The following is a 24,433-nucleotide window of genomic DNA, read 5'->3' on the forward strand; positions in this document are numbered from 1 at the left end:
CATTTGCATAGTTCTTAACTGCAGAACAAAGCCTAGGTGAATGATAGTTAAACTGTACTCAGACCTTTCATCTTGATGTTCATTTGACATTCAAAATTATGTAGTGCTCTGATATGAGTAATTGAACTATGTTCTACAGCTGTGTGTACACAGTGTGGTTTATAACACAACAACGCTGGCTGTCTCTTATCTCTATTTTTAACTTTTTTTTTTTTTTTTAAAGCATGTTTTGAAAGTTGTTTCCTAAAAACATATCTGAAAAATCTGTTCTCTGAATTTCTGGAAGAAAAAATCCACTCTTTAGCTGAAAACCTCCTTAGAGCAGAGTATACGCTTACCAACTCTCAGAGTTTGTTTTTTTCTTAAATTACAATATCAAGTACACAATTATTTGTTAGTAGCTTTCCATTATAAACTTAATTATGACCCTCCCACTTTTGTTTGCCAAACCAAACCAGTCTATCTGAAACTCCTCAAATTGCCTTCTGCCCACTAAGGGCTTTTTTAAAACTTGGGGGTGAATTGTACAGGTCTGTAAGAGATGAGTTAGAATTTATTTGAAGAAAATTTTAAAATGTTTCTTTGTGAAATGTCGTATGTGGAAAAAGTATGGTTTAGATACTTAAAATTTGGCTTATTCTGTTGTCCTCATGACACCTAGGTTTTCTGGCTGTCTCATTGTGAACAGTTCAATGCAAACCTCTGCTTAATATGCATTTGCAGTCAAGAAAGTAAAGAAAATGTTAGGATGCCTCAGCACTGGGATAGAAAGTGTATGTAGGGTGGGGAAACTCACTAAAATCATAGAAGATTAGGGTTGGAAGAGACCTCATGAAGTCATCTAGTCCAACCACCTGCTCAAACCAGGACCAACCCCAACTAAATCATCCCAGACAGGGCTTTGTCAAGCTAGGCCTTAAAAACTTCTAAGGATGGAGATTCCACCACCTCCATAGGTAACCCATTCCAGTGCTTCACCACCCTCCTAGTGAAATAGTTTTTCCTAATATCCAACCTAGACCTCCTCCACCGCAGCTTGAGACCATTGCTCCTTGTTCTGTCATCTGACACCACTGAGAACAGCTGAGCTCCATCTTCTTTGGAACCCCCTTTCAGGTAGCTGAAGTCTGCTATCAGATCATCCCCTTACTCTTTTCTGAAGACACTCAGTATGTTCCCTCTTGGAATAGTTTTCATATATGGTTACCACAGCTAAAAAGAAATATAGTGAAAAGTGTGTGATGGGGGTATCAAAGATTGATGACAAAAATGACAAAGTATGGATAAACTTTAATATAAAAGAGAGTGGAAAGATAGGGGCTGTGCTTTAAGAGGAAGTAAATAAGGGGGGACAAGATAAACGTATACAAAAGAACAAATGGTATAGAGAAGGTAGATCAGACATTTCTATTTACCTTTTCTCCTAATACAAGAATGAGAGTCATTCAGTTGAACTGGTAGGGAGCAAATTTAAAACTAATAAAAGGAAACACTTTCATGCCACACAAAATTAGCCTTTGGAAAGCATTCCTACCCTATTTCATTGAGAACAACAATTAAGCAGGGTTCAAAAAAGTATTGGACATGTGTATGACTGATAAGGACATCCAGAGTTATTTTAGGAAGGACATAAAAAATAAAGAAAACCGGGAGAAGAGAGAGAAACCCTCATGCTTCAAGGCATGAGCCAACGTCTCACAATGGGGTAAGGAAGAAACTGTCTCTGTGAGCACTGTCTAAGGGCCTCTTGCATCTGTTTCTGAAATACGTGATGCTTGTCACTGTCAGAGACAGGATATGAGTCCAGCTAGAGCAATGATTATATTCCTATATCTTTTGGAGCAGACCCTTTTAGAGTTTGGAAAAAGTTTGCACATTTAAACTTCAAGGAAAGTAAAAAAAAAAATTTCTTTTAAGAAATACATCTTTTTAAAGAAATAAACCTGTGATTTTTTACAAGCACGCTATGTTCACAAATCTCATAGGATTCCTGACTGTGATTCATGTAGACCTTTAGCTGTGCAGGAGCAGAGTGAGGCAGTGAAGCCAAAAGTCTCTGGTTCTATAGTTTACAATCTCTGATGTCTTTCTCTCAACATGCCAGGTTTATAGCAGGACCAGAGAGCCACTAGGATTGGGGTTCCTGCATTGTTAATAAAACTCCTGAAATGGCTAAATACTTGCCTAGAAATATTTCTGAATTCTGCAGGAGTAGAACCTCTGCTGAAACTTTCGTTTTCTCTCTGATCGAAGTGGTTACCTTCTGGGTTATCCCTCCGTTCACTTCTGCTATGCATGTAACCCTGCTCAGTCTATACACAGATCACATTATTTAACCCAGATTAGGGGGATGATTTGTATATCCTTAATTTGTGTGTGAAGATATTATATATGATTTAAAAAAAAAATCAGTAGAAAGGTAAATTTAAAATGGTGTTTGGAGGAAAAAATCCTAAAACAAAACAAATAACTTTACAAGTTCTAGTACAAAAATGTCCAGGCCAAAGCTTTTTGGGAAATCTTCATCTCAAAATCTAGTCAATTTAAAAAAGAGCTTGTTTAGTGTTAAGTATTTTTCTCTCTCATTTTGCTGTATGGGAGTCACAGAAAAAGTGAAGTTAACTAAACAAAAATGCTTTTACATGCACATCTCAACATAGAGGGAAAAATAACATCTTTTAATTTCTTTATTTGTAGTAAGATTAGGAGCTACTTGTAGCAATAGTAGGTGCAATTCTTTCAGAGAGAAGTTTGATTTTCAAGGCCCTGGTTCTAAAAGCATATGCGTTATAGTGAAGTTGACTGAACTACTCATATTTTTAAAGTTAAGCATGTGTGCGTTTGTAGGATTGAGGCCTGAATTGATGTTGTCCTGTTAAGCTACTTAAGGAAGTAAATAGATATGTAGTTATTTTAAAACAATATAATGTTCCTTAGTTGTTGTTTGTTTGTTTTTTAATTGAGTTGGAACACTGTCAGATGGTGCTCTTTAAATAAAAACACCTAAATATCAGAAAGTCTGGAAGTGCTCAGTCAAGTTCCAGCTTTTGTTCTAGTTTCCTGACTTTCAAAAGCTTGATTTTAAAAAAAAAAATAAAAATTTTTTTTAACTGTGACATTGAAATTGATCAATGTCTATCTCAACCTTAACTCTGTTGGGTTGTTGGGGTTTGTTTTTTGTTTAATAATCATTATTATGGGTGAAATCACTGTTGCTTTCTCCATCATTTCCTGTGCATTGATTTTCACCATTGGGCTGGATTATTTTTTCCAATAGACCGTGAAAGCTACTGCAGCCGTAAATCTGGGTTTTCGCAGATCATAGGCACCCAACTGCTGTGAATGGTAGGGAGCAGCTACCAATACAAGTTCTAATAAACACATTTTAAATTCTAAGGCCTTGATTCTGCAAAGAGAAACATGCATGTGGACCCCTGTATCTATGCAGAGTCCCTTTGAAGTTGGTGGGGCTCTGCATGGGGACAGAAGTCTATCCCATTCAGTTGTCTTTGCAGTATTGAGGCCTAACATAGTTTTACTGAAAGTCAGTGCATTTTGTGGGATTTTTGTTGGTGTTCCATAAACCAAGCTTAATTATATACATCAGGAAAAATCAATTATTTTTGTCAAGGTCCAGATTCCAGAGAAAATAATACAAAAATAATGATGATAATAAGTAAATAAAAGGCATCTGGCATCCAGATTTGATCCGCAGTCTGCCTATTTACTCCCCCTGATGTACAGTACTAGATTGGCCACTCACCATTCATCCGAACTATTATTCCATACACTGATGATCATAGAGATGGCCAAAGCATTTAAAGAAACTCTCCGCACATTTAAAGTTTTAATGGTTGAAGAGGCACTAACACAGTTAAGGATGGATTGGTAATACTGTTAAGTCAAGAGTCCAGTGCTCTGGTTTTTTGTCACTCCTTTTAGTACTGTGTTGCTACTTGAGATTAGGTGTAGGTGGGAGTACACTTTAAATGTTCTCTTCCTTCGCTCCATCCTACTTTCTCAGCAGGAGTGAGTGTTGTAGTCCAAGAGTGACATTTCAATTGGAAAAACCCTCAGGATTTGTGCTGAGCCTGTGGGCCTTGTGGAAATCCAATGCACGCAAGCTGGAAAATGGGGATGCACTTCCATCACTTACAAGTATGTCTAGAAGGGTGTTTAAATTAGATTGTAGTGATGTTTGGTGGCTACTAAACAGGGAAGCTCCTGGCAAGACTTCAGGTTTTTCTTTCAAATGCAGACTTATTTTCGCAAAATAAAAAGCTGTGGAACTGGAGAAAAAAATTGATCTTTTGCAAATATGTGGGAGCTTGTGTGTCTCATGGAGGTGCTATTTGACCTTAACTGTAAAGTCTGAGAGCTCAAAGCATTGGAAGAAGTTATGTTAATGCTTGTATTTAAGAGTACTACAAACTTGATTTTTTTTTTATTTTATTTTATTTTATTTTTTTTAAACTGGACTAATTTAAAGTCACTTTTCTCATAGAGGGTTTTTCAAGTAGAGTGCTTAAAAGAAATTATAAGGGATCTTTCTGCTTTCTTGCTATGGCCACAAGGGTCTTTTGGGCAAACTGAAGAACAGTATTAACCATGTTTGGGCCCATCCCAACACCCTTTTCTCTTCTCGCTGTTCATACATCAGATGTGGTCTCTTCAGTTTTAAGCCTGGTCCTGTTACTGGTAAATGCTCTCCTGCAGTGCCTAGAGAAAGGTACACATGTGAACTCTCCAGATCAGGACATTAGTAATGCAAATAACTGTCAGCAAAATAGTGGAACTGATTAAATGCATAATGCTGTCGCATGCATAAAGTAAACAAATTGGAGAAAAATAGAAAAATATATTTTCTAGTATTTCTATTAATTTCAGGAGCATATGTACCAATAATAGATAAATTTCAATCCAAAAAACATTGTAACTTTTCAAGCCGGTGGTCTCCCATTTAATACACTACAGTGGGAACTGACAGCAAAATTTTTTTCTAACACGTTGCCTATATACTCCCTGCACATAAAGGATAGAAACAGAAACTTTGAGCATGTAGCACTCAGTCTAACAGCAAATAGTTTCCTTGGCTATAAGCCTTTTGGCTGTGTCTTTGACTGTTCCCTAATATGTCCTCTATATTGGCTGCAGAATGCTAAATTAATCCATGCATGGCCATCAGTACAAACAGTGGATTCTCAGTCTTTGCTCAGTTTGCCAGTAATGTATTATAGTGAGGATCTTCAGACTGGTATGTGGATTCACTGAGCAATGCTCATTGAGTCCTTTGGTGTCTTTCCCCAACTATTTATCCATGCAGCACTAGGAAAGAATTTCTAAAGGAGCAGTAGTCTGGAGCTTTCAGGCGCTATACAGCTGACTTCAGAAACTGTATAGTTCAAAGATATACTCCACACCATCCCATGTTTTACTGTCAGTGTGAGGAAAATTCAGACCTGTAATTCTTCGCTGGTGTGCAACAGTGGAGGCTGTAGTGTAAATAGGAGGGCTTGTTTGTATTTCAGTTTAGTGCATGATAAACTGGGATGTGAATCTATAGCACACCAGTCTGCTGCACACTAAGAGACCATCTGCATGCTGCTGCCATGCACTAGAACAGTGGTTCTCAGCCAGGGGTACGTGTACCCCTGGTGGTACTGGGAGGTCTTCCAGGGGGTACATCAACTCATTTAGATATTTGCCTAGTTTTACAACAGGCTACGTAAAAAGCACTAACAAAGTCAGTACAAACTTAAATTTCATAGACAATGATTTGTTAATACTGCTCTGTATACTATACACTGTAAGTACAATATTTATATTCCAATTGATTTGTTTTATAATTATATGGTAAAAATGAGACAGTAAGCAGTTTTTCAGTAATAGTTTGCTGTGACACTTTTGTATTTTTATGTCTGATTTTGTAAGTATTTAAGTGAGGTGAAACTTGGGGGTACACAAGACAAATCAGATTCCTGAAAGGGGTACAGTAGTCTGGAAAAGCTGAGAGCCACTGCAATAGAAGTTTCAGATAGCAGTAGATCAGAGCACACTATGGAACTTAGGGGGGAGGGATAGCTCAGTGTTTTGAGCACTGGCCTGCTAAACCCAGCATTGTGAGTTCTGTCCTTGAGGGGGCCACTTAGGGGATCTCAGGTAAAATCAGTACTTGGTTGTGCTAGTGAAGGCAGAGGAGTGGACTCAATGACCTTTCAGGGTCCCTTCCAGTTCTATGAGATAGGTATATCTCCATGTATTAGTGTGTGACGACAGTGTCCACCTGGCCAGCTAGTGCACACCAGCTGCTGTGCTATAGACTTACATCCCAGCTTGCTGTGCACTAAATCATAATATAGACAGTCAAAGCAAAGTTAGATGACAGTGTTGAAAAAGCTGGAACTCTGTCTAAACTGTAACTTCCACTGGTGAAGGTAATATCCTAGTGTAGACAAGACCTATTGATTGATTGTACTGTGAAAGTTTGTGCCTTTGGAAGATATGCGGTTCCTACACTTCTGACAAGTTCAGTCATTTTATTAAAAAAAAAACAAAAAAAACCACCCCAAAACATCAAACCCTCCAAATAATATTGTATCACATATATTGTATCAGCCACAGTATATTTGTCCTAACTTGATTTATTGGCATTCTTAAAGAGAGAATTTATGCAAGGCATGCATTTGGAACATTAGTTTCCTGCTAGGTTCTTGTAAGGCACTAGTTCCTGAGAAATAGAGGCCTAGTGGTGGTTCACTACTCTGTGTCAGCAACTCTTGTCAGACCTGACATACTCACTACATCTCACACTTTTGGTGTTGTGATATTTATTTAAGGTGATGTGTAATATGTTGTTTGAAATCTAATAACACACTGGTCATTAGTATCACTGTGTAATGTTTGTAACAGCACTGCAAGTGAAATTATGGATACTGTCTGATATTACATCTTGGAGACTGTTAACAGGGAAAGGAGACAAAATAGTTTGTTTTTCTATATGGGATGGGGAGAGAAAATGTGGGAGATGCTCTGTCCAGGAAAGAGGATTCTGACCTGCTTCCTCTGAGTCAGCCTGTGGCTAACCTTCCTGCAGTTTTGTAAGGGGGAAGGTGTGACCCTATGAGAACCTCAATGCCAGATGGCAAGGGATTCCCTGGTATTCTGCAGTGAGTTTCAGCTGACCTGACCAGCCCAGCGTACTCCAACTCACTGTTTGTTTATAAAATGGGTCCTGTAAAATATCATATGTGAACAGGTGACAAAGATCATTGTGAACACTATATGAGGAATTATGGATACTCAGTAATATTATGTTTTAAAGTCTGGCCAAATATAGGGAGGGAAACAGTTTTTTCCCCAGATGGGAGAGAAGGCAGCTATCTGTCTTCTATGTAAATTAAGAATGGTGGAATCAAAGCAGTGGGCACACTATTTACATAGGGGGATGAGAAGAACAGGATGAGATCTTCATGCTTCTTGGAACAGGGTCAATGAATTTTGAGAGAGATAAGCAGAGACAGAAAGCCATTTTGGCATCTTCTACCTAGGAAGACAAGGGAAACCACCACCTTGTACTTTTGTGGAAGTTCCTAAGAGAGAGCTCTGGCTGGAAGGAGGAAAGATTGGTAAGAGATCTACCTTGAACAAAAGCTGTAGCTTGTTGAGTTAGATCTTAGTCACTAGAAAGTGTGTTTTACTTTTATTTACTTGAACTCACATAAAACCACTTTTGAGTAAATAAACTTGTTTTATTTTTAATCTTAAAGTATTGCAGTGCTGTGTTTGAATTGGTGATTGTTGATGCCAGTTAAAATAATAAGCTGTGCTTCTGTCTCTTTAAAGGGACAACAAACCTTTTTACTTCTGTGTGTTTCAGGAGAGGACTGGACACTTCAGGGCTGATGGGTTAGGGGAAAATTAGGACTGGGCGTGTGTTGGGGGTCACCCTGCAAGTAGTAACCAAGGCTTGTGCAGACCAGGGTAGGGCTGTTGTGTTGTAGGTGGGCTGTTGATCTAGGGCTACACAGCACACAGACCTCAAGGAACTGCATGCTTGTCTGCTAGCTGTTGGTATCTGGGCAGTGAGCCACAGCAACAGTGCACATAAGGCATCCAGGGTTACAGGGCAGGTGCTGACACAATCTCTCGCTGGTATGGGTTGAACCCCAGATGGTCACAGTTTTTCATTCTGTCTTCTAAGGAAATTTCCTGGTATGATGGATAAAACCGCAACACTCAAAATGGTGGTACACGTTGAATAGAGGCAGTGAATCTTATATAATCCTGTCCTACTGTCCCTCACGTTAGAAATCTAGCAGTATTCTGTTAAGTATCACATTACAGGGAAACTGTTAGATCAAAATATAAATTTGTAAAATTCAAACCTTTTTATAAAACCTAAAAGCTACCGAAGTGTTTCCAAGGAATTAAAAAAAAAAAAATTGTAAGGGAAAAGTTGTCTTTGAACTAACATAGCCTGCAGTGTTCGCAACCCAAACATTGAAGCATTGAGAATTTTGAAAGTGAAATTGATTATAAATTCCATTGTCCAAGCTGAGAGAAATGCAAAATGTGTAAAGCAAGTATATAAATAGTGGAACATAAACTGAACTTCTAAACTTTTCTTACTAACATCACCTTAAATTATTAAACTGAAAAAAGAATTGTTTTCAGTATTAACTTTGTTTTGTGAGTCCCCTTTAATCCTATTATCAACATTGTATTAGAACCACTTCTTGGGTTATTTCTGTTAGTTACTGATTTAGCCATGATTTTCATCAGGTTCCTTTCTTCCAGTAGCTCATTTAGCCTTCAGCAGCTCTTTTCTTTCTAATGTAGTGCTCATGTTCTCAGACCTTGGAGGAATCCTACATTTCTCTTTCAGGTCTGGAAGAGGACGAAAGTTAAGTGGAGACCAAATAACTTTGCCAACTACAGTGGATTATTCATCTGTTCCTAAACAGGTAATGTCTCTAAAGGGCTGGGTGATGTGGAGTAAAACAGCAATTCTGCTAACCCTGTTGAACCAGTAAAATATGTTATAATCTTTCACTTGCAAGTCAATTGCTAAAGTGATGTTGTTCAATGTATTCAGTCTGAAGTAGAAGACTGGACTTCATGGGATGAAGAAGCACCAACCAGTGTGAAGATTGAAGGTGGTAATGGGAACGTGGCCACACAACAGAATGCTTCAGAACAACTGGAGCCCGATTATTTTAAGGACATGACACCAACTATAAGGAAAACACAGAAAGTAGGTTTCAGTCATGCAAATACGCTTTTTAAATCAGTTTATGAAATTTGAAATAATTTGTAGGTAAATTATAAATAGCAGGGATTTCGGGCAAAAATTCAGTGGCCCCATTTCTGATATGTAATTTGGATGCCCTAACTGATATGTCTGGGGACTTAGATTACTCCTGGGGGAATTCTGCGCCAAAATATTTAAAATTCCATGCACAATATTTTAAAATTCTGCAAATTTTATTTGTCAAAATAACACTCTATAATCATGCCAGTTTCAATTATTTTAGTAATTTATTTCAAAATTCCTGTCAGCAAGTATGTCTGTAACAATACACTCACACTCATTCTCTGTCTCTGTCTCTGTCTCTGTCTCGGAGTAGTAAGTTAAAGAAACTCAGTTCCTGTTTCTCTGCCCCTTCTCTCTCCCTCTTCTCTCCCCCCCCCGCAAGTCCAGACTGGGGGTCAGACACTCATACCCCCTCTCTCCCGGAGCCCAGCCATGGGCCCCTCCCAACCCAGCCATTCACACGTCCTCTCCCCCAGAGCCCAGCTACACCACCCCCAATCCCAGACACTCACACCTCCTCCTCTCCTAGAGCCGAGACGCAGCCCAGATACTCACCCCCCGACCCTTCCAGAGCCCAGCTGTGGGGGGGGGGGTCTCCTGGCGCAGACACTCTCACCCTATACCCACCGAGAGATCAGCTGCAGAGCCTCCACCCCCAGCCCAGACACTCGCACCCCTACACTCATAGAGCTCAGGGATAAAGAGGGAGAAACAGTCTAATGCTGAGTCCTAGACTTGCATGACATTTCCCACATGCTGCTGCCCTCTCTTCAGTGTGTGCTGAAAACTGCAGCTGCTGGGAACCCTCTAGTTCCCTCCCCCCCACCTTTGTCTTCTGTTTGTAAGCTGGGCTCTGCCTAGTGACAGCCAACATCTCTGCAGCCCATTTCTGCACCATTAATTTCTGTAAAATTCTGCATTGCGCAGTGGTGCAGAATTACCCCCAGAGTATTAGATATCTATTTGCATTGTGCTTCTCTCCATCAGTTTTATTCTGCTATCTGATATGGAACTGAGAAGAGATAGGAAGATATGGGCTAATCTTGATTTTTGTCAAAGAAGGTGGGGTGGGAGGGAGAACTTATTCCATCAAGGAAATCCAGGTGGGTATGTTCTACTGTTTTTTAAAATCAAGCAGTGACTTGAAAGTCCTTCATCAGAGTATATTCTGGGAAGCATCGGTGGTGTAGAGTGATACTGAAATCAAAATTTGAAATACATTTTTCAATACTGGGTATCAAGAGATTTGTGCACAAATCTCTTAGTTAATGAGAGATTTGTGTCTGTGTTGAAAATATACAGTTCCAGTTCTGTCTAATACAGAAGTTGTATTATAAATAGGGCTATCGATTAATTGAAATTTATTAAATATTTTGGATGTTTTCTACATTTTTCAAATATATTGATTTCAGTTACAACACAGAATACAAGGTGTACAGTGCTTACTTTATATTTATTTTTATCAAAATATTTACATTTTAAAAAATAAAATAAATAGTATTTTTCAATTTGCTTTGGTACTTGTATGAGATAATCTCTTTATCGTGAAAGCACAACTTATAAATGTAGATTTGTGGGGGGGGTGTTATATAACTGCACTCAAAAACAAAGCAACGTAGGACTTTAGAGCCTACAAGTCTACTCAGTCCTTATTCTTGTGCAGCCAATTGCTAAGAGAAAAAAGTTTGTTTACATTTACGGGAGATAACGCTGCTCGCTTCTTATTTGCATTGTCACCTGAAAGTGAGAACAGACATTTGCATGGCATTTTTGTAGCTGGCATTGTAAGGTATGTAAGTGCCAAACATACTAAAGATTCATATGCCCTTCATGCTTCAGCCACCATTCCAGAGGACATGCTCCATGCTGTCGATGCTTGTTTTAAAAAAAATGTGTTAATTAAATTTATGACTGAAATCCTTGGGGAAGGACTATATGTCTGCTGCTCTGTGTTCTACCCAACTTCTGCCATATATTTCATGTTAATGCGGTCTCACATAATGACCCAGCATGTTGTTTATTTTAAGAACGCTTTCACTGCAGATTGGACAAAACGGGAAGAAGGTACCAATGTGAGATTTCCAAAGATAGCCACAGCATTCGACCCAGGATTTAAGAATCTGAAGTTGTGGTAAACGTCTGTCCCAAATTTGGACTTTAGCGTACAAAATCTGGGTGCTTACTGTGAACCTCCCCAAGCTTATACCCAGCTTGGATCTTATCTCGCTGCCACCAGCCGAAGTTTTTCAGTGTTTCGGCCCCCTCGGGTTCCCCAAACCTTTCCTTGGGGGACCCCTCCAAGACCCAGAGCCCCTGGCTCTCCTCTATCTCATCCCCCAGCTTCCCCCCTTTCCTGGGTTAGCCAGTGCGATGCTGTCCTATTCCCTTGGAATACAACCAGAGAGGCAATCTAGCTTCCCCGAGGCTATGCATTCCAAACCTAGTCAGCTCACACAAGAGATTCACCCCTCCCTTTGTCCCGTAGCCTTTTCCCGCCCTGGGACAATAGGAAAGTAAGACACAGCTGGGCTTTTTTTCCCTCCGCCCCCCAGCCTGTCACAGATATAAAGAAACTTCCGGGCACAGATTTCTCTTGAAGGTAAGAAACTCCCACAAGTGTTACCAAGAACACTTTAATATAAAAGAAAGAATTACCAGAAATCAGTAAACTGATTAAGCCAACAATACCAAGGATATGGCTTATAAGAAAATAGGAATAACAATCTGATTTAAAAGATAGCCAATTAAACCATCCAGCAAATCACACACCCATGTAAATACAAATCAAAAGCACATCAACAGCCGATTTAATTTGGTTCCTTTGTACCACACTGATAGTGGAATATTTGAAAGAAGATGGAAGTTAGAAGAAAAAGCTTGTTTACTCACAACAGAGGAAAAAACAAAAGACCCCCGAGTTCCCAGTTCCCCTCCCAGCTCTAAAAAAGAAAATCCAGGTTCTGATTGGTCCTCTGGTCAGGGTGTTTGGTTCCCCCTTTGTCACCCTTTACAGGTAAAAGAAAATTAACCCTTACCTATCTACTTATGACAGAAGTGACTTCCAAAATCTGAGAGGGACGGGGTGTGGAACATGCTTTCAGAAGTCTTAAAAGAGTAACACTCCTATGTGGAAACTACAGAACCCGAACCACTGAAAAAGAAAATCAATCTTCTGCTGGTGACATCTAACTCAGATGATGAAAATGAACATGCATTGGTCTGCACAGCTTTGGATCGTTATAAAGCAGAACCCATCATCAGCATGGACACATCCTCTGGAATGGTGGCCAAAGCATGAAGGGATGTACAAATCTTTAGGGTATATGGCATATCAATGTCTTGCAACGTCGGCTACAACAGTGTCATGCAAATGCCTAGTCTCACTTTTAGGTGACATTGTAAACAAGAAGCAGGCAGTATTATCTCCTGCAAAGGTAAACAAACTTGTCTGAGCAATTGGCTGAACAAGTAGTAGGACTGAGTGGACTTCTGGCTCTAAAAGTTTTAAATTGTTTTATTTTTGAATGCAATTATTTTTGTAACTTTCTTGATAAAGAGATTGCACTGCAGTACTTGTATTAAGTGAATTGAAAAATATGATTTATTTTATTTTTACAGTGCAAATATTTATAATAAAAAATAAATATAAAGTGAGCACTGTATACTTTCTATTGTGTTTGTAGTTGAAATCAATATATGTGGAAAACATCCAAAAATATTTTTATATATATAGTATTCTGTTATTGTTTAATAGCCCGATTAATCACGATTACTTTTTTAATTGCTTGACAACCCTAATTTATAAACCAAAGAGGCTGCACTGCTATTTTGAGTAATAACTCATCTTTGTAAATACTCTGTTCTGCCCCAGTGTTTAGGTTTGTTAGCTAATATGATAAAACTACATATCAAAATGATACAAGCTGGCTGGGCCTTTCTTACATTAAGGCTACGTCTTCACTACCCGCCGTATCGGCGGGTAGCAATCAATCGCTGAACGTGCTTATATTGATTCCGAAACTCCACCAACCCAAACGGAGTTGCGGAATCGACAGGGGGAGCCGCGGACATCGATCCCGCGTCATGAGGACGGTGAGTAATTTGATCTTAGATACTTCGACTTCAGCTACGTTATTCACGTAGCTGAAGTTGCGTATCTAAGATCGATTTTCCCCCGTAGCGTAGACCAGTCCTAACATAAAACATTTGACTAGATCCACATCAATCTCCTGGGATAAAAAGGGAGGTGTTTCAGTTGAAGAACTGCACAAAACTGCACTTAACAATGCATTCTCTAAGGGTATGTCTACATTCAACCTGGAAGATGTCATTTCCAACTTGAAGACACCTGTACTAGCTCCAATCGAGCTAACATACATAAAAATAGAAGTGTAGCTGTGGCAGCACCAGCAGAGTAAGCAGCTAGATCCCCCTAGTATGATCCCTCCAAGACACTAAGTACCTGCTCATGGCTGCTATTACCTCACGCTGCTCATGGTGCTGCTTCTACACTTCTATTTTTAGCATGCTATCTTGATCAGAGTTAGCATAGATATGTCTCCTCCAGCTGGAAATTACACCAGCTTGAATGTAGACGTACTCAAGGTTCTATTGTTTTAGTTTGCTGTCTTCTGCAAATAGTGATGTGTCTTCTGGGAAGTACTTGGGGAACTCCCCATATCTTGGTAGGCCTTTCCTGACTCATCCTTGAGAAACGTGAAAAGAGGAAATACATGCTTTTTGTTCCTAGCTCTGTTTATCTGGTGATGTAATCAATAGCTTGGCTTGAATCTGTTTAACTTGCCTCTTTTTCTTCCTTTTCCTTAACATCTCTGGGGTATTCGGGTCCCATTGCTTTGTGCTGGTGACAGCTGGGGCACAGAAAGAGTCTAACTTGGTAATTCTGTCTTTTCTCTGTCCCTGGGTCTACCAGTACCAGGAAATGAGTTTGTGGTTGGTTGGTTGGTCCATATTTGTAGTTATATGTAGTGTTGTTGTTAAATGCGTACTTTAGTTTCAGTGTGGAAATCTTCCAGCTGGTGAGGCAGAGGTGCATACTCAAAAGTTGAGATTCTCATTGTTTGTGGAATGACCACCATAGATCGTCAGCAGGTATGAACTTTGAACCTCCAGCCCAAAAGCACAGACCTCTCTCATTTCTGCTAAAGGATTCACTTGGCTGGTGGAGGCTTGTGATTTGGTACTGAATTTCCCAGGTTCAGGCCCTGCTGATGAATCATGGTGGATTATTACAAAGTGGTGGCCTGTATTGGGATTTGCATTTCTGTGGATTTCAGATGCTAGAGACAGAATTTGTGTTTAGGCTCTTAACTTGTATGAGGGTAAGCCACTGAAAAGGCACATGATGCTCTTAGTCAAACCCCGTTCCCAACTCTGTCCGCGTATCTATTCAAGGGACAGCATCATAGGACCCAACCACATCAGCCATGCCATTAAGGGCTCGTTCACTTGCACATCTACCAATGTGATATATGCCATCATTTGCCAGCAGTGCCTTTATGCCATGTACATTGGCCAAACCAAAAAGCCTCTACACAGAAGAATAAGTGAACACAAATCAGACATCAAGAATTGTAACTTTCTAAATCCAGTAGGAGAGCACTTCAGTAACAGACTTAAGTCACCATTCTTCAAGGAAAAAAAACTTCAGAAATAGACTTCAACGAGAAACTGCAGAACTGGAATTAATTTGCAAATTCGACATCATCAAATTAGGCCTGAATAAAGACTGGGATGGCTGGGTCACTATAAAAACAATAATAATAATAATAATTGTCCCTCTGTTGATGTTCACCCCTTCTTGTCAACTGTTGGGAATGGGCCACATCCACCCTAATTGAATTGACCTTGTTAGCACTCCCCCCTACTTGGTAAGGTAACTCCCATCTTTTCATGTGTTGTATATTTATACCTACCTACTGTATTTTCCGTTCCAGTGGGTTCTAGCCCACGAAAGCTTATGCCCAAATACATTCGTTAGTCTCTAAGGTGCCACAAGGACTCCTCTTTGTTTTTAGTCACCATGTTACATTTACTGACCTGTCTTTCAAGAAGAGAAGAAATATCTGTGTGTGTGTGTATCTGTACTGGTAAAAGTGGAACAAATAAAGAAATTACCAGAAATAAAAAAAAAAAAAGGACACTAAATCATTTAAAAGGATGTTTGTGGCATTTTGTCTATTAAAATATATAGGTGTAGTATATTACAGCACTGAAAAAAGAGTATCATGCTCTTATTAGCTCTCAATGGTGGTATAAAACTCTGACTTCCTCCCCTCTTCTCCTTTCCCCCTTTTCAATGTTGTCTTTCAGATTGTTATTAAAAAAAGAGAACCTTTAAATTTTGGGATCCCAGATGGAAATGCAGGGTTTTCTCGTAGATTAGCAGCTACACAAGATATTCCTTTTATCCACCAGTCTGTAAGTAAGCTATGTGTTTTGATTCTTATTTATATGGCCGTGTGTTTGCTCTTCAGTAGACAGAAAGGTCTGGTGGGGCGAGGAGGGATATTAAGTATCTATAAAGTACCTGAATTGTTGATGAAGAATAAGAGCTATTTGAGCAGGCGATGCTGAACTTGAATTGGTGAATTAGTTGAATTAGTACTGTCTGCCTGGTGTCTGTCTAGCTCTTGAAAAGAGGAGATGAGCAGAAGGGAATACAAGTCAGCCTGCTGGAAATTAGTCTGAGATTCATCCTGACTGTTACCATATCTCCTAAACCAGAGCGCTCTAGGCTTTTTGGAGATTACACGTTAATCCCACAGTGAAAGGGCAGAGGAACAATTTGCATTGATCTTCATGCACTTATGCGGGCCATGTTTGCCTTGACAACAGAGGTGTACTAGGACAAGAAATGTGGGGTATAACAACATATGTAAAATGAGGTGATACTTGCCTAACTCTGAGGCAGGTAGGATTAACTTGTTTGCAAAGTACTCTGAAGATATAAGGTGCTCTATAAATGAGAGATACCTTTCTAGAATGGTAGAATAGGGTTTTTTTAATAAATATTTAAATTTATTTATTGCATAACTTCTGCTTCTAATAACCTGTGTCACTGAATTGTAAAAGTACACACGGATAACATACATTTGGTAGGGTTTCTGATGCTAGAAATTTTTGAGTTCTAATTTCAGTCTGTGAAAACTGTTGTTAACTTGAAAAGGTAAAAGAGAAGTGGTGAAAGAATCAAGGTTCTTGTTATATCTATTGAGGAACAATAAGAAAGTTATAGAAACTATCTCAGTGTAAAGAGGAAGGGGAAAAGATGGCATCAGTATGAGGAATGAGGGTCTGGTGGAAGGGCAGTAGCCTGGAACCTAGGAGACGTGAGTTCAGTTCCCTGCATTGCCACAGACTTCCTGTGTGACCTTCAACAGGTCACTTAGGCTACGTCTATACTAGGAGTATTTTATCAGTAGAGGAATACTGCTATACTGGCAAAGCACTCCTGGCGTGGACACAGCTGTACCAGCAAAGTTGTACTGTTCACCAGTAGAGTAAAACCAGCCCCCCCAAAGGGTAAAACAAGCTATAATAGTAAAAGTGCAGTTTTGCTGATATAACTGCATATATGCAAGGGGCTTATTCAGGGATCACGTCGCATTACCGTAGTTGAGGCAATATGAGTACCTAAGATAGGTAATGATTGATACTATAGCTTGGAAAGTGGGAGAAGTATGTGGATGAGTAGCAGTGGGTGGGGACTTTGCTAGAATCTAGGAAGTTCTGGAAGCTAGGCAGATGTTTTAGTACCTCTTTCAAAAGAGAGCAGGCTAGCTCCATCAGTCTTTGGCCAGGTCTACACTACGCGCGAAAATCGATTTTTAGATACGCAATTTCAGCTACGAGAATAGCGTAGCTGAAATCGAATATCTAAAATCGATTTACTCACCCGTCTTCACCGCGCGGGATCGATGTCCGCGGCTCGCCATGTCGATTCCGGAACTCCGTTGGTTTTGGTGGAGTTCCGGAATCGATATAAGCGCGCTCAGGGATCGATATATCCCATCTAGATCAGACGCGATATATCAATCCCCAAGCAATCGATTTTAACGCACCGATTCAGCGCGTAGTCTAGACGTGGCCTTTGTCTTCACTGCAATCTGATCAGTAGCTGTTTCTCACTTCTTCAGTATGGTTTGTTGGGGGTGGGGGTTGATTTTGGGGTGAGATTTTTTTTTTTGTTTGTTTGTTTTTTTTAGTTGGGGGGTTGGTTGGGAAATTCAAAACAATCCTGTCTGGTACTAGGAGAAGATCTATCCATATTGTCATAAAGCAGATTTTTAAAACCCTTAACACTAAATAGCCTTGCTTTCTGAGTTTCAACATAGTTTTATCTGGAAATGAGGTGGGGAGATGGTTTGCATATGTTTACTATATTCTTGGTCTTTTGTTTTCAGCCTGAATTGGGAGACTTGGATACCTGGCAGGAAAATACTAACGCCTGGGAAGAAGAGGAAGATGCTGCCTGGCAGGCAGAAGAAGTTCTTAGGTAATTTAAACAATTCTGTAGCTAACCAGGCTCGAGCAATTTTTAGCAATCCTACTTTATTTACGGAACATGCATTACATAGGCTTTCATTCCCCCTCCCCCGCATCTTCAGTATATACAAATTTTATACCATACGCTTTTCTTCCATTAAGACCTTATTCACACATGCCAAGAATTTGGCATGTTAAACACTTGTTTATATAATAAGAGTAATGGGATTTTATGTAGCCAGGAGCAGTTTTAATTGCTTTACATTCTAGAAATAATAAAGATAAAGTGTACTCTGCACAGTGCTACATTAAAACTAAAAAAAAAAAATAAAGAAAAATTGAGTCACTAGAGTATACAAATAGTAAAATCACAATTAAAAACCTTGATGTACCAATAGCATCTTTCAACTTGGTCATTCCTGAAGCACTTACGGAATACAAACATAGCAGTGTGGTGTTAAATTCAAAGATGGGAGATGTTGGACAACAGTTTAGGACAGAATTTGAGGAATCAGTAGTGGGGTTTTTTTGTTTTTCTTTGTTTGTTTGTTTTTTTTTAGTTGAAAATTCAGTGAAAATATTAAGTAAATAAATTCTTGAATCCACACTGACTCAATTGTATTCTTACTAGCTTAGTTAAAATAACAAATAGGACTTTCTGTAAACATCACTAGTTTACTACACAAAGTCAGATTAATATTTTATTAAAATTTCTGTACACTTATTAAAATCAGAGGGGAGAAGGAACACTGTAACAGCTCTGGAATGGCAAGGCATATAGTACAATATACACAATTTTAGGATATTTATATCCTTTTGCAGTCTCATGATGATGGCTGTCCATGCGCAATCGTGCTCAAAGACTGTTCTGTTTAAATTCTTATACTGTGTTCATCACCACAGATTTGTTTTTGGAACGCTTTTTTCATGTGTTTAACAACTGTGAGAATGGGTAAAGCACATTATTTTTGAACAATACCAGTTTGGAAATTACATTTTGTCCATATTGAATTATGATAAAATAATTTCAGCACTCCCCTAGTTTGGCAATTTAATTGTTGTGCAGTATAATCTAAATCAATGTAAAAATACAGCCTGAATACATTATTATAGCTGCACAGTTCATATCATAGTCTGGAATGTAAAGGTTTCCATTGGTAGTGTTAACTTAGCTCTATTTTCTGTCTCTTCCTGTCTTATCCTCCTGCATTCTATACCATAAGCAAGAATACTAAGCTACACATTTTAACTGGAAAAGATTGAGGAGAACATTGTCTGTACATGTAGCATGGCTGAGTTAACATTGCTATTGATACTTTGTTTCCTGACTTAATTTTTAATTGGGGAAACTTCTCAATTCACTGACGTGTTTTCCTTTGTTTTAAAAAAAAGAAAAATGGAGAAAGGCAAAAGCTAACTATCCCAGTTAGGCTGAGTGTCACACCTGCTTGGTGGAGGGCAGAGAACTCCCCTCTCTGGCTGCTGCCGTTGTTGAGACAGTTTTTGCTAGGCTCTCATGACAGGGCAGCAGCACATCTGTGTACATTGTAACAAACGTATTGTCATTCACTGTGCTCAGTTTCCATGGGTGCAGTAGAGAGGAGGAGCTGCAAAGAAACCAGTTGCAACTCCTTAATTCTGGGGTAGGGTGTATGTAGTTCCTGTCTTAGGAGCTGCTGTGGAATATATTGTATTAGCTGGCCCTGTGGTCTCCAAAGGGGCTTTTCTCCAGCCAGAAGTTGCCAAACTGCAGTGCACTCCAACCATGCTCCAACAATTCCCTGCCTGAGTGCCAAGGACTGCAGAGGAGTGATGTAGGAGCTAGGAAGCTAAGCCAGCTAAGAAGATCTGGCTGGCTGCTGGTTCATTTGCACTGCAAGATTGGGGTAGGGGGTCAGGGAACTGCTCAGAATCTTGCATACGTTTCATATGTTTGTCCTAGTGTCTCATTTATATTGTGGTGCTGTTTCTGGAAGGAGAATATCATCTTCCCTGAGTCAGGCAAAAAGATCAAAATGTCCTTCCAAAATCTTAGATTGAAAGTACTTTCATGCACTAATCGGTGGATTTCTGTGTGTGTGTATGTATGTATGTATATACAGTACACACAGAACAATTATGCTGCTGAATGTTGACTTGTATTAGAGATTTTTAACATTTTATTTTCACCCTTTGTCTCAACATGTACGTCAAAATCTTTTCTGTCCTCCCATACTAGTCTCTGGGTCTTCTTCCATGCAGTTCTCTAGCCAATGTGGTCCTTTGTGCTTCTGCCCCCTCCTTCAAGTCACTTCTGAATTTGCACTTTTCTCCAAAATCCTGTCAACTGTAATCCTGCCCTCTGGACTGGGTTAATTTGCAAGGGATTAATAAAAGGGAATGCTGGAATTCACCAGAGGTTTGCTCTGCTTTCGCTGTCTGGTCATTCTTTCTGCTTTTGTTGAGTCTCTCTTCCCTGGCTTCATCTATGCGTTGCCCATCTAGATTGTAAGCTCTTTGTGGCAGAGGCCTTGTCTTCATCTCCATCTGTAAAGTGCCTAGGCCAACATTGGTGCCTGTTGTTAGGCACTCAGCTCCAAATCTTGACTACTAGATAAATGACTCCTCTCTGCTGTCCCCCCTCCAGTCCCCATGGAAGTCAGTGGCAGCAGGTGCCCAGAAACTTGAGTTGTTTTTATTATCTATATTTTGGTTTAGGTGCCTAACTATGGGCATCCAGATTTGGTTCTGGCAGGTTGTGGGCACTGTATTCACGAGAAAAGGAACAAACTTAGCCTCAAACAGATTCTGTTTCTCCTTTAACCTTTTCATAGATTTCAAGGCCAGAAAGGACCACTGTGATCATATAGTCTGACCTCATTTATAACACAGGCCATAGAACTGCCCCAAAATAATTCTTAGACACATCTTTTAGAAAAATCATCCAGTCTTGATTCAAAAATTGTCAGTGAAGGAGAATCCCCCCCCCCCCCCCCACGACCTTTGGTAAGTTGCTCCAATGATTAATTATTCTCAATATTAAAAACTTCTTATTTCCTGTCTAAAATTGTCTGGCTTCAACTTCCAGCCATTGAATCATGTTCTACTTTTCTCTGGTAAATTGAAAAGCCAGTCATTAAATATTTTTTCCCTACCTACCATATCTAGTTTTATACTAGTTTGTTCGTTCACCACCATTTAAGCTCTTTTGGTAGAGAATATTTAAAATTCTAGATAGTGACCTGTAAACTTGAAACAGCAGCAAAAAATTATATCTTACTACAGCAAAGCCAGTTGATACAGCTATAATAGGACAGGAGGTATGACGGTGACAATAATTCATCGATGTGTGCATCTTTGTGAGAGCTCTTTTGTCATGCATGTTATTGCATGTGTGGTGTCTACAAAACAAAAATGACTTGGTTAGCCAGCAGAAGGTGCAGTAAACCACCTAGGAATCTTACTGCAGGCAGGAATTCTCTGTGTAGCTTGCAGTCTAAAGAGTGAGCATATGAAGGGTTGGCAGTAGTTGTGATTACTAAGCCTTTGAGTGCTGCCATTAGCTCTTGTTAGTGCTAAACATTTAGTTCCACATGACTGATTAAAATACCATTATTTTTACATGTATGAACTATTTGCATAGGCGGTATCTTCACACGCAGCCTTTCGTTTTCCCCCTCTCTCCCACCCAAATCACTGCGCCAGAATTTCCTTTTGGTGGGTTAGTAGTAGGCTGTTTCTGTGAAACATAGAGCAGCATGTCTGCTATTCAGGATGCTAAGATGAGGGAAAGCTGCAGATTGTAAAATAAACGTCCTTGATGCAGACTGTTGGCACTCCCTTGGGTTTAGAGTACTAGTCTACAAGACTGACAGTGAATAGCTCCACAGCTTCCCTTGACATCACATCTGTTGTTCAGCTGATCTAAGTTAGTTTGCCTAATAGTTGTTAGTAATCCTCCTGAGGCTAAAACCCAGTAGTTGTTCTGCCTCAGTGACTAGAAGTAATGGATTCCTGTCTTCTTTACAACCATCTTTTACATGTATGCAGACAATGTTCCTCAAAGAAGCACATGTTCATCTCTCTTCTCATGATTCCTAAGATGGCCCATGTAGGACAGAATAGCTGCCTTCATGTTTGTGATATTCCTACATCTAGGCACAAGGAATGCAGGCTGTACCTACAGTATGAGGAACTGCCTCAAGAAAAGTAGAGACTCTGAAAATGGTTTAGAGGTTATAATGGACAAGCAAGTCAGCACAAGCTCCCAAGTGTGATGCTGTGCCCAGAAGGATTAATGTGCTCCTTGGGTGTATAAATGGGAGCAAGTGTAAGGAGGCGATTTTACCTCCGTATGAGACATTGATGAGAATGATGCTGGAATACTGAAAACTGGTCTGGTGTCCATTTTAAAAAGGATGTTGAAAAATTGGAAAGGATGCAGAACAGAGACACAAAAAATAATTTGAAGATTGGAGAAAATGCCTTACACTGAGCGACATAAAGAGCTTGATTTGTTACGTTTATCGAAAAGAAGATTGAGAGGTGACCTTATTGCTGTATATAAGAACACGAGACCAGCCATACTGGGGCAGAGCACTGGTCCATGTAGCCCAGTATCCTGTCTTCTGACAGTGGCCAATGCCAAGTGCTTCAGAGGGAATGAACAGAACACATCATCATCAAGTGATCCATCCCGTCGCCCATTTCCAGCTTCTGGCAAACAAAAGTTAGGGACACTTCAGAGGGACACTACAAGAACATTCCCAGGGAGAAACCAGGTACTAATGGGCTCTTTAGCCTGGCAGAGAAAGGCACAAGAAGAATCAATGGCTGGAAGCTGGAGCCACAATTCAGATTAGAAATGAGGTACACATTTTTAACAGTGAGATGATTTAACTCTTAAAACAAACCACGGGAAGGGGTACATTCTCCATCTCCTGATGTTTTCAAATCAAGACTGCCTGCCTTTCTGGATGTTACACTTTAGCCAAAACACATTATTGGACCCTACTGGGATAACTGGGTGAAATGTAATGGTCTGTGTTATACAGGAGGTCAGATTAGATGATCTAGTCTTCTCTCAACTTTCTCTCTGATTCTGCCTATACAATTAATATAACATTGGACTTCTGTGAGTATGCGTTCTTTATTTAAATGGATTAATTTATTATTCACTAAAAACCTCACATCCTCTCCACTGCCTAGCGCTTACTCCCCCATTCTAATTATTCTTTCCGACATGAATTGCTCTGCTATCACTGAATCTCATTTTTGATATTACCCTATCTTCCAGTTCATCAAAACTCTCATGTTTTAATACTAACTTTCAGAAAACGTTCAAGAGAGCTGGCAGATTTATTGTGTACATATTAAATAGCATATTCCATGTCACCATCATTAACAAAAGCATGGAATAATACTGGATCCAGGATACTCCATACCTCTCTATCTGTTATTGCTTATCAAATACAGGAGATGGCGTCAGTCCCTCACTGAAGTATGGATTCAGTCACTGTTACTGTGCCACCCACTTTCCACTCCTGGGAAAATGTAACCAGAGGAGAAAATAAAATAACAAATTCTATCTTGTAATTTGCTAGAGAAACATGATTTTTGTGTGCCCATGGCAACCAGAGAGCTGACCCTTTGAACAAATCCTTCAGACAGTGATGGCTTGGGCTCTGAGAGCAATAGCAGGAAGATGCTGCCTCAGGGATAGACAGCGTGGAATGGGTTGATGTTTATTTTGCTTTTTAATTTCTATCCCAGTGGCAACCTGATACAGAGGCCATGCTGCTTTAAATTAAATATGGGTTGAGCAGTGATGTTCTAATCCCAGAGTTTGAGGGTTCTCAAGTCTGGTGTTTATGATTTTGATCAATGTCTGTTGTTTTAATTTGACATGATAATATTTTTAAGTGAATAAGGACTTGCTCATTAATGTCAGTGGAAGCTAAGCATTCAGCATTTGGCATAATCAAGCCCAGAATGTTTTAGAAATCTGGGCTATTGAATTATGTTCTGCTATGTGACCTAATAGCTAATTTAAAAAAAATTGTAGGTAATGGTAAACATCTTAATCCCAGTGTTTAATCTAGCCAATTACAACTGAGAAAAAGTAGACTCTACCAACTGTGTTCTTAATTTACAGTTTCTATAAAACTTAAAATTACACACTGATACAAAGCTTTGAGACATCAGAGCAAAAATAGTTTTCTGCCATCATGGATTTGCCATGTGTATTTCCCAGTCAGTCTGTACTTGTCCTTAGACTGTCTCCATACAGAGTGAGGAGATCTGATAGCATCCAGTTGTGCATTGTAATGTGGAAATTACACCCTCAGTTACTCTACTGTGTGGAGCTCGGAGTTCTGTTAACTTTCTAACTAGTTCTTTAACTCTGAAAACAAATCTCAAAAGGTAGATTAGCCCTTAGTACTCTGGCTCGTTGACCAAGATGGTTAATGCCCAAGTTTCAGGTGGAGAATAAACCCAACTGGGAGGTGCGGGAAATTTGGACACTATTGAGGAACAAGTGGTGTTGCATCAGCAGCTGGAGTTTGTTTAGGCAGCTTTCAATATATGAGAATTTGACTGACAATAGAGAGGGTGTGGGAAGCAAGGCAGGAG

The 24,433-nt window shown here is 39.6% G+C and overlaps 1 protein-coding gene across 7 annotated transcripts in view; it reads left to right on the plus strand.

Annotated features, from left to right (window-relative positions):
- The window catches only part of EBAG9 (estrogen receptor binding site associated antigen 9), a 48,116-nt gene that overhangs the window by 21,944 nt on the left and 1,739 nt on the right, over positions 1-24,433 (plus strand). For 4 of the 7 annotated variants that reach the window (XM_075063188.1, XM_032762453.2, XM_032762451.2 and 1 more), the window contains exons 3-6: positions 8,885-8,963; positions 9,095-9,253; positions 15,647-15,754; positions 17,740-17,831. In XM_075063188.1, coding sequence (XP_074919289.1) covers positions 8,885-8,963; positions 9,095-9,253; positions 15,647-15,754; positions 17,740-17,831 — 438 coding nt within the window. Of the gene's footprint in view, positions 1-3,974; positions 4,159-8,838; positions 8,964-9,094; positions 9,254-15,646; positions 15,755-17,739; positions 17,832-24,433 lie in introns of those variants that run through there. The other 3 variants (XM_032762449.1, XM_075063190.1, XM_075063189.1) reach the window with 3 other exon arrangements.

This window comes from Chelonoidis abingdonii, chromosome 2, assembly GCF_003597395.2.
Source record: "Chelonoidis abingdonii isolate Lonesome George chromosome 2, CheloAbing_2.0, whole genome shotgun sequence".
NCBI lineage: Eukaryota > Metazoa > Chordata > Testudines > Testudinidae > Chelonoidis > Chelonoidis abingdonii.